The 10619-nt window shown below is 41.1% G+C and overlaps 1 protein-coding gene across 2 annotated transcripts; it reads right to left on the bottom strand.

Moving 5' to 3' along the window:
- Positions 1-3072: 3072 nt before the first annotated feature.
- Positions 3073-9560, bottom strand: spcs2 (signal peptidase complex subunit 2). Of its 2 annotated transcripts, none has more exons than XM_036131459.1 (5): positions 9444-9560; positions 6854-6937; positions 6591-6751; positions 5613-5747; positions 3073-3801 (listed from the first exon to the last, which is right to left on the bottom strand). In XM_036131459.1, the coding sequence occupies exons 1-5, from the start codon at positions 9480-9482 to the stop codon at positions 3615-3617; spliced, it is 606 nt and encodes a 201-aa protein (XP_035987352.1). In that variant the 5' UTR covers positions 9483-9560; the 3' UTR covers positions 3073-3614. The 2 variants fall into 2 exon arrangements, with proteins under 2 accessions (XP_035987352.1, XP_035987353.1); XM_036131460.1 differs by lacking the exon at positions 9444-9560 and adding an exon at positions 9300-9396.
- Positions 9561-10619: the final 1059 nt, after the last annotated feature.

Consider the following 10619-nt stretch of genomic DNA (forward strand, 5'->3'; position numbering starts at 1 on the left):
ATCATCAGTTGCTTCATCAAAAAGCTTTCTGTCTTAATGTGCAGTCAGTGGAGAGTTGGTACCCTTATCTTTACGCTCTTCAGCCCCCCCCAAAGCTTTGACAATCTGCTGAACCTGCGTTAGTTGTGGGGGCAACAGCAGGAGAGGCTGGCCCAGGAGTCCTTTCATACTAGAATCACCACTGTCTGCAACACAGGAAGTCAGAAACAACTATTTGGAGCTTTTTAGTAGTCATTTAGTTTATTCAGCCTTGAACACACACAAATAATATATTATAATCAGGCATCAATGGTGCAGGGTGAAAGTGGAGCAAGAGTTAGGGCGGTTGTCCTGGTTTGATCCCCGGCTTCAATTGTCTCACATGTCTCAATTTTAAATGTTACAAAAAGATTAAAAAGGTGTGGAGAAAATCTGTTGCTGCAGGAGGAACCTTTACGTTTGGGAGAGAACGAGCACTTTACAATTATATGAATGCACAAACTGATGCATCACACCTGGTCTGCGTTTGTCTCGGTTCTTCCCAGAGAACAGCTTTGGTTCAATGCTTATTGGTCTCTTACACTTTCCCTCCTATTTATTTTTATATTTAGGTTTTTGTGGCCCTTTTTTTTTAAGTAGGCTGTCAGGAAGGGTGCTGAGACAGGGGGAAGACAAGGACTGCAGGCTGGAGTCGGACCCAGGATGGACACTTGAGGACTAATACACCTGCACCGCCGGCACGCCCACACAGGATCTGACTGCAGTCTCTTCAGCATCTGTGTAGAAATCTTTATATTCTGTTTGGGTCATACTGCTCAAGCTGTTCAGTTTTCTCTATTATTTTTAAAAAATTTTGAACAATGCATCACAGATAAATAGGGTTATGGACGTCCAGCTTACCAACTACACAGATCTGCCATCTTTATTTCTCTGAGCGCCTTGTAGTCCAAGCTGAAGGATGCTGAAGCTGCATGTGGATAAGTAAAAATGTTTGGCTGGTCACCCCACCGTCCCCCGCAGACTACAAAAATGTCAGAACAGGGCGGAGTTAAACGCTCTGCAACCTGGAGGGGGCGGGGTGTGAAGAGCCTCCTTTAGATTTAAAGAGACGGCACCAAAACAGTTGCTCTCAGACAGATGTAGGCCAGAACAGGGGTAAAAACGGGGAACGTGGCGGTTATTTAACGAGGGATTGACACCACAGCACAGCAGTACCACTTTATTTTGACCACAACTGAATGATCTCAATGTGGAAAGGAAGGCACTAAAAAGCACAATATGTCCCCTTTAACTCATCTTTATTCACTCTACAGCTGCAGGTTCAGACATTTGTTCCACAGTTAAATCAAAAGCTGTTTTATTTTGATAGAAAATATATGAGGAAAAAGCTCAAGATGCGGATTTCATCTGTAAAAAAAACAAAAAAAAAAAACAAGACTATTTCAGGACAGTTCAGCTTTGAGCTGAGCTTAATGGACAGTTTGGCTCAATTGTCATTTTAAGATCAAATTAAAACAGCTCTTTTAAAATAAAGCAGGTAGACTTTTTATGTGGATTTAAATTTGTAGCCATTTTAAATTGACAGCAGAAGCATAAACTTAATAGTTAAAGTTTCAAAAATTAAAATTGTCTGGAAGTTTTTACTTCAGTTTATTTTTTTGTTTTCTGTCTATAGAAAAGTTTGCGTTCATTTCCCCCTCGGTGCTCCTCCTGCTGGCCGAGCTGTGGTACTACAGCAAACAGAAAAGTTACTACTTCAACTATAAAAGTAAAGCTAATTTAAGCTAAAAAATGCCTAAAGACAAAAGCTTAGACGTGGCTGTGTGCCATTATTGGTCCCATCTGCCCCCCCCCCCCCCAGCAACTATCACCATAATGATATATTATGTTAATGTTAAATTAAGTTGGAATGTTTCCCCCACATATATTTCTATTTAAAAAAGCATAATTTAGTACAATGCAACTATATTAAAAGGTCCATATCGGTGCAACATTGAGCATCAACATGGTTTCATGGAGCAGAAAAAAAGTATTGGTGGAAAAAGTCAAACTTCAGAGACATATTATGAATAACATTTTACTTATTGTTGGAATGTAAAGGAACATCCGAGCTCAGCTGCAGGAATTGATGAGAACAATGTCAGATGAAAATGAGTGCATTACCCTGGTGTTATATTAACCCTGGTATGGTTATCCATATACAGCAGACAGTCCTGTAAAATGAATCAATAATATAAGTAGTTAATCAAAAAAATTGTAGCAAAAAAAGCATCCTAAAAAATGCTATCATAGGTTTTTTGGGGCGTGTTGCAGACCTGGTGCAGTACTGCCTCCAACCTCCAGCTGTCCGGGTGGCGCTATTTATCTAATTCATTTATTATTGACAAGCCAGAACGAAAACAAGCTGAAATAAAATAGAAGTAACGGCACTACTTTCAAAATGTAAGAAGTAGAAAGTAAAGATATTTGGATGAAATTGTGAGGGGAGGAATTAAAAAGTAGGCTAAAGAATAATTACTCCAGTAAAGTATAATTAACCAACATTTTACTTAAGGTAACAAAGTATTTGTACTTAGTTAATTGACATTTGACTGAGATTCAACGGCTGGATTCTGCCTGTTCGTTGGTTTTAGTAATTAGGCTCCAATTTGTCAAATAAAATCCCAATAAAACAGCCTAAAGTTTGTAGTTTGATTGTTTTAAAACTGTAGGAAAACTGTGACTGAGCTTAGAGCGCCCCCCGGAGGTTATAACGCAGAAAACTTTAAAACTCAGGAAGCCTTTAGATAAGTTTATTTTCTTTACAAACCTGTGGGTGGAAACCAACAGAAACACAAAGAAACATGAAACAATTAAAACAAAATAAAGGTTTGGTCGGCGTTCAGTCCACTTCCTGTCCCGTCGACTGCAGCTGGAGTTCCTCCAAACACAAACCGCAAACAACTCCGTGTTCTCTCTACCTGCTCAGGTGTGTGGCTCCGCCCACTGTGGGGGGGCATACCTCACTGTGATTGGTGCTTCTGACCAGGAGATTAAACACGTGACTTTACAGAAACAGAAACATTTTAAGCTAGAATGAAACTCGTTTTGGGGGGGGGGGATGATGAAGCTGGTCCAACGCTGCCTCTGGAGAACCGAAGCAGGAAGTTCAGACTGGGAGCAGGAAGACGGCGGCCCAGAGGTCAGATGTTCTCCAGGTTTGGTTTCTGCTGGGAAACTCGGGTCTTCCTGCTTCCTTCCACTCGGCCGGTTGGTTTCAGTTTGACTCGATGCGTCAGGTTCTTCCTGGAGCTCCAGGCGGCTCCATCAGCCGGTTCCTCCTGGAGCCGCAGGAGGAACCGGCTGATCAGATTTGTTTAAAGACGTTGGCCTCACCTCCGTTCGTCCAATCAGTGACGTCCTGCTCAGAAAGCTCCGCCCCGTGACATCATCGCGGTGTGAGCCCCATGTGGACGTCTTTAAACCCACCTGAGATGTTCCGTCTCCAAGCGAGCCGCAGGGAAAAGGAACGGGAACCGTGTGGAACCCTGGAAGTTCTGACCCAGAAGGACCGAAGCGAGTCTGACGTTCGAGACCAAACTGAAACCAACGAGGCGTGGAGGCGGCGGACCCTCCCTGACCGGCGCGCCGCCGTCTCATTTGGTCTTCTTCTCCGACGCCAGCGTGTCGTGCAGCTTGGAGACGTACTTCTCAAACTGGTCCATCACCAGGGTTCCGGTCTCGTCGAAGAACGTCGACACCGACTGGGTGAACTCGGCGTCCCGCGACTTCTTCGTCTTCCCGTCGGTGAAGGACACCCGGAGGCTGTACTGGTCGTCGAACCTGGAAGAGGCGGCAGAGAGGGAGAGTCAGCGCGGATCCAACAGACTCAGAACCCGATGGACCCGGCGGCCCAGGAATGTTTCCACCTGAAATCCTGCAGCCGGTCGCTCAGACCGCCACAGAGCCGGCTAACCTTTACGGCGCAGTGACTACATCATGCTGCCCCGGTTCTTCCAGAACACCCACAGAACCGGGCTTCTGCCAGCGACAGTCAGTTAAATCCAAACTCTTTCTGATGACCCAGAGAAAAACAACCTGAGGCCTTAATAAGTGAAGGTAAACCACTGAGCGATATAATACACTGGAGTGCTAATCACCGTCTGTTTGAACGAGTCGCTTTGAAGCCACCAGCCGCCATATTGGTACTCCCTATTTCCCTCCAGTAAATAGGGAGTATGTGCGCTACAGCATCGAATAACGAGGATTTTCTCATGTTCAGGGGGGGCTTAAGACTTTTAAAATGTCAAATGCCATATACTTTTATGTTATGTTCTAAAACTATCAAGCACTGAAAAAGTCATGTGCTGAAATATTTAGCATTTTATTAATTTAAATATACATATAAAACATATATATATATATATATATATATATATATATATATATATATATATATATATATATATATATATATATATATATATATATATATATATATATATATATATATACAAATATTTATATATACATATATGCATAGTTCATATTAATAACCTGTAAAATATCTCAGCACCTAATTTCCTAGTAGTTGATAGTGTTAGTACATCCACTGACTGTAGAATTACCTGTGAAACGTTTTCACTCAGCCAGAAAACTGCTTGTTGTTGCAACCAAATCCTGTGGGATTCTGTGAGAGTAGGGAGGAGCAAGATGGCGGCCAGTGACTTCAGTTTTTCGGCAAAATCAGCACTCCAGTGTATTAAATAGCTCAGTGAGGTAAACGCGTTTGGATCTACGATGTGACTGCAAAGGGAACCAGGAAGGTGCTGACAAGGAGGACACGTTCCTGGTTCTGCAATGCATAAAAATAACTAAAAGTAAGTAAAACTTTCTTGAAATGAGCATGTTTCCTAGATTTGAGCAGGTAAATAAGACTATTGACCAGTGGAGTATTCTTACCCCTAAAATAAGATAATTAGATATTCTCCACTTGAAATAAGATGGAGATGAATTGTTCTTATTTTAAATGCATAAATCTTATTCCATTGGCAAATAGTCTTATTTACCTGCTCAGATCTAGGAAAAATACTAATTTCAGGAAAGTTTTACTTACTTTTAGTTCCCGTTTTGCGTTGTGTGTCTGCACGGCTGGGAGAAGGTTTAGAAAAGCTTTTCTCTGGCCGTTATTTCACGTCCAGCAGGGATTTTAATCCTCCTGCTGCTCGGCATTATGGGTCCTGTAGTCCTGTCAGAGGGAGGACCGACATGGAACGACAGAAAGCTGAGAGGACGTTTCCCATTAAAAAGGCAACGAAAGAGAAAACCAGCAGCTGATAAATTTAAGACTTAGAAAGACAAAGTTGAACACATTTAAGACTTTAGGCCCCAACTTTAGAACGTTCATATTTTAGACATTTAAAACGCCTCAGAAAGCCTGCAGCAGGCATCTCGGTTCCAGCTGCTGTGGAACAAGCGCTGCAGTACGAAGGTTAACATGCTGTGTGCAGCAGAATCGGCTCTGCAGAAACCAGGTTGTTGTGACGCGTGGTGAGGGAAATGTTTCTGTGTTTTTGTCAGTGCAGCGTCTCGTTGTAGTTTGCAGTGTAAGCTGTGCGTGTTTTTAACGCGTGGTGAATGAGCGGCGCTCGGACCGTTTGAGGGAGGACGACAGCTGCCAGACGTGATCCGGATCCATCCCAGCAGGATCTTTCTGCATGGCCACAAGGAAGATGTTCTTCTCCTTGTAGGACGTGTAGAGAGTCAGGATGCCCATCATGATGAAGTACGTGATGAAGGTGAGTTAAGGGGCTCACAGAGTCGCCATCACTTCAAACACAATGCATGACATAAATAAACTAACCACCAGGACCGCGTTTTTAATCTATGAATGCATAAAGTGTTCATCTGATGCCGGGCTGTCCAAACTTTTCAGTACATGAGCCTAAATAGTCAATTCAGAGGAACTCAAGGGCCAAAAAATGAAGGCAATCTCTTAAAACTGAAAAAATTATGTTAATTTTTTATCTGCTGATAATTTTAAGTAAATTTGCCAGATTTTTTTGTAGGAAATCGATGTGTAAATCATTGTAGATCCAAAATTTAAAAAGGTTTTTTGCTGATTTGTTGTCATCCTGTTTGCAAATTATTTTGAATAATTTAATTTGACTCTAACAATAAACTCTTTTTGGTCTAGTAACATAAGAACCATGTTTGGGTCGGTTTTCTTTGAAAACACTTGCTGTAATTAGCCAATTTTAATAATTTAATTCAAAGCAGATTTTAATGCACCAAAGTCTGCATTTGAATAATTAAATATATTGGATAGATATAGATACAGAATCTCCAAAGTGTGTTTATTAACAGATGAATACTTTGTGTTGTACTTAACATTTTCAATTGTAGGATTTTAACTTTTCTGTAATAATTTTGCCCTAATTAAAAACGAAAATCTTCCATCTTCATCAGCCACCTGTGCTGGTGGACCAGATGTTTCTTTAAATTCTGTACAGAGGCCGTAAATGGCCCCCGGACCGCACTGTGGACACGCCTGATCTAACGGGTCATCTGAGCCCTCCTCAGCCGTGGTTGCAGTAAAACCCAGCGGTGGGACCAGAGCAGGCGAAGGATATGAGATGACGCAGCAGGCCAGAACCGGTCTGGACTCAGGGAACGGGTACAGGTAGTCCCAGACCAGCGCCAGCATGGCGAACAGGCAGGAAACCGTACAGATCAGCAGACGGCCGTCCACCAGCTGGAAGTTCTCCAGGTAACCGTACTTCTCCAGCAGCACCTGCAGGGGGCGCAGCAGCACAGTCGCAGCCAGAAAGTGACATTTTTTCACTAAATTAAATTAAATAAAATGTTTAGAGCAGACAATAACAACAGAGCTGACCTTCTTGGCAGCATCATCCAGGGAGTTCTTCACCGCCGCTCCGTCCCACTTATCGATCTTCACCGGCTTCTCGTCGATCCTCCACTGAAACACAGACAGGCTGATCAGGATCCGGCCGCCCAGCCCCATTTACGCCTTATTAACGGACCTCAGAACCCGCGTGGAGGGGAATCCACCGTGTGGAGCAGGAAGCGTAGGTGCAACTACGGCTTTGACCCCCGGTGGGTTCGCAGCTCACAGGTCTACGTGACTTCCTGTTTCCTGAACACAGTTTCATCATCAGTCGACAAACGAAACCTTAACGCACCAAACAGCCCGTCTCCCTGGCTCCAGCCATGAAGTCAAACAGCACAGCCTCGTTGTCCTGGCAACCAACGACCTCCTCATCATCAGATAATACCAGAACAGCCAATCCTGCTGCTGGTAATTAACCCACAGTTTCCACCTTCTTCTTTAGTGTTCCCATTTCTCTCAGAGAATCGCTTCTCAAGTCCATTTTTACCCCCATTAAGCCACGAACCGACACCAAATGGCCACTCTGACTCTGGATCTGTTTGCTTACTGCTCCAAACCGGTACTGGGTTTGTCTGTTCTGTCATTATTTTGGCTCTTTCTGGGTTTTTAAACTCCTCTTTACAAGGAGGCAGAGTCACTTTTATTTACCAGGCCCTTCCTGGATTACTGCCCTCCTACATTTCTACCTGACTTATACAGAAACGCCTCTGATGCCCTGAGATCCAACCATCAGCTGTTGCTCACGGTTCCTTTTGCCCACACAGAGCTTCAGCTACGCAGCTCCTTGTGCGTGGAAGTTTTTACAAAGAGACTGGAGTTTTTATCCTTAAATTATCTTAAATTGAAAATGAAAGAATTTGAGACAGTCTCAGTTATCTGTAATCGTTTTACTTGATATGTTTTTTTATGTACCTGTCATTTAATCTAATGTATCTCTGTTAAAAGTGTAACTTTGCTGCCTCTTGGCCAGGACTCCCTTGAAAAATAGGTTTTTAATCTCAATGGGATTTTTTTCCTGGTTAAATAAAGAATCTGCCACTGAGACGACATCACATGCGCCTTTGTGCTGCCATTTGTCCCAACAATCCCTTAAATGTTGATTATTTCCCTTAAACACCAACATTTATTTGGTGCTGCATGTTGCATTCGCACAACCTCGATTAAATCAACCAACCAGACGGTTAGTTCATATTTTCACCCTAAAATAACATGTTGATGCATGAGAACACGGCTGAATTAGCAGCATGTGGTCCAGATGCATTCAAAAGTTGGATATATTTTCCCAATATCAGGATTAAAATACGCTGCTTGTTTTCAAAAACTGTAAACGGTAGCAAAATTCCTTGTTCCACCGATCAATATCGTTTGAGGCTGTTTTTAATATACATCAGATTCTACAGGAACAAACATAACCACTGCGCGTAAAAATAAAAGTTACAAGTTAACTTTTATTCAGACGACTCAAAAGGTGGAACATGAATCACAAAAGTTCCAGCTTTAGGTCCAGCTCTGTTTAAGGTTTATTCAAACGGCACGAGCGAAAACTGAAGCTTGTGTATTTTTGGAACATTATTGCCATTCTAACCTTCACTCATCAGTTGGTGGCGGCGACAAGAACCAAAAAGCTGTTTGCCAACCGCCAATAAACTCCTAAAGAAAGAAGAAGAAGAAACTGATGCTTGAACACACTTTATGCTGATGACACTGTGGTTTACTGTCACTAAAAAACGATACTGCAAGGGTTTAAGTGTCTGATTTTCAAGGCTACATTTCAGCAATTAAAGGAAAAATCCATAATTTAACTAAAATCTGAAAGCTCTGTTGTTCTTTTACGTCATGCTACTTTTAAATAGAAGCTTTTAGAGAATAGAACTAAGATACCTTCAGCATTTCTAGTTTACGTTTATCTCCTGATTCTTGATTATTTATTCTTTAGTATATCTGATTAAGTGTTCTATTAACTATTCTCGTTTCCATGTACAGACAATAAATCAATCTTAAAAGTATTTATACTGATTTCAGTAGCATAAAGTGGGTTTTTCTAACGGTGCACCGGTTGAATTTGACCGTTTCTGGCTCTCCATATGCCGTAATAAAGGCGGATGTAACCCTGCTGCACTGAGCCCGTTTTAAACCCTCCGGGTCTCTGACCAAAGCCGAACAGTCGCACGGATCATCCCTGGAGGAACGTTTCAGTCTCCCGGCGTTTCTGAAGCCCGGTTTAAAAATTATATTAATATTCTGCTGTTTCTGAATGGAGTCTGGCGCAGCCGTGCGTAACAGCTGCAGACGCACAAAGAGCTGCAGCCCAACTGGAACCATCGTCCATGCAGGAACGGAACCAGAACCTGTACCAGATCCAAGTGGGTATTTTACTTTATTAAAATACAAATAACTGAATTTACTTTAAGTGTTTCTAGCGTTAGCTCACCGGAAAACCGGCCATTAAACCCGCTGCTCTTGCTAACACATGAAACCTGGCGGCTGGCTGCCGGACCTCCGGGAGAAAATAAAACCTCCAACGTCCACCTAAAAGCAGAAGAAACAGAAAAACGTCCAAACTTTAAAGCCTTACTTTCTCCAACAGCCCGCTCTTCCCGTTCCGAGCCGCCATCTTTTCCTTCCAAATAAGGAAGTTGTGAGCTGGTCCAACCAGATTGGCTCAGAGTTGGTCGTCTAGTTCGTCTGCGTGGCGGCGAAGGCAGCTGCGTCATGACGTAGGCACGCATAGACGTTTGTTCGAGAGCCAATCAATCAACTTAAACCGAGTCCAAAATTCGAATAATTGACGATTCGTGTAACGTAGAAAAATATTTTAAATATTTAAAATGGCCAATTTCGCCAAAAGTAAAATAAGTACAATATAAAATTATGAATAATTATAACCCAGCAGCAGAAACTCTTAAGAAAAGGTTTGAGGTTGAAACTGAAACTATTGAACATGTCTTCTATTCGTGTAGTCACAGGTCAATTTTGGCAGAACCTGCTTATTTGAATTTAAATCCTTAAATACATTTATTATATGTATTTATACTTTTGGAGATTGGATTTGTATGATTCCACTGGTTTAATGTCAATGCCTGTTCATTATTTTTCCCTTTGCCTTACACAAGTTAATTTAATCTCCTGTATATAATTATTTTATTTTTTGTAAGAATTCAAAGTGGAGATTCTTATTTGAACATGTAATTAGTGTTCTGATCAATCAAGCTAAAAAAAAAAGAGTCCATCCCTCCTTTGTTTCTGCCCTTTTCTGCATCCATCACTTCTTAACGAACCAAGTGAATAACAGGTAAGGTCGAAAAAGAAATTACAAAAACAATTAAACTTCAATCGTTAAATGTATAATAATAAAAGCAACGAATCTACATTTATATTTTATATTGCTTAGAAAACAAACCGACATTAAAAAATCTCAAAGGATAACAGATAAATCCTTATTTAATTTAATTAAAAATAAATACAAAAATACTAAAACTGTATTTTTAATAAGTATTTCTATTGTCTACTTAAAATGTAAAATAAATATCTAAAATAAATATCTAAAATATCTAAAATATTTATATATAATATATAAAATATGAGCAATATATAATATAAACTGATCATTTAAATTACAAAAAAGACATTTACCAAAACAGCAAAAACAGCAAATATGCAAAGCAGAATTTTTTTCAATGGCAACCCCCCCCCCCCCCCAAGTAAAAATAAAGGAAATCTAAATAAAGTAATAAAATATTAAGGCAACTCG

The sequence above is a fragment of the Fundulus heteroclitus genome, unplaced genomic scaffold, assembly GCF_011125445.2.
Source record: "Fundulus heteroclitus isolate FHET01 unplaced genomic scaffold, MU-UCD_Fhet_4.1 scaffold_44, whole genome shotgun sequence".
Taxonomy (NCBI): Eukaryota; Metazoa; Chordata; class Actinopteri; order Cyprinodontiformes; family Fundulidae; genus Fundulus; species Fundulus heteroclitus.

Excerpts from the sequence above, each read along its gene's own strand:
- spcs2 (XM_036131459.1), bottom strand. The coding sequence starts at position 9,482 with ATGGCGGCTCGGAACGGGAAGAGCGGGCTGTTGGAGAAA. Across the intron at positions 6,752-6,853 it reads TGGATGATGCTGCCAAGAAG|GTGCTGCTGGAGAAGTACGG; the intron begins GTCAGCTCTGTT and ends CGCCCCCTGCAG. Across the intron at positions 5,748-6,590 it reads CTGGCCTGCTGCGTCATCTC|GTACTTCATCATGATGGGCA; the intron begins ATATCCTTCGCC and ends CACCTTCATCAC.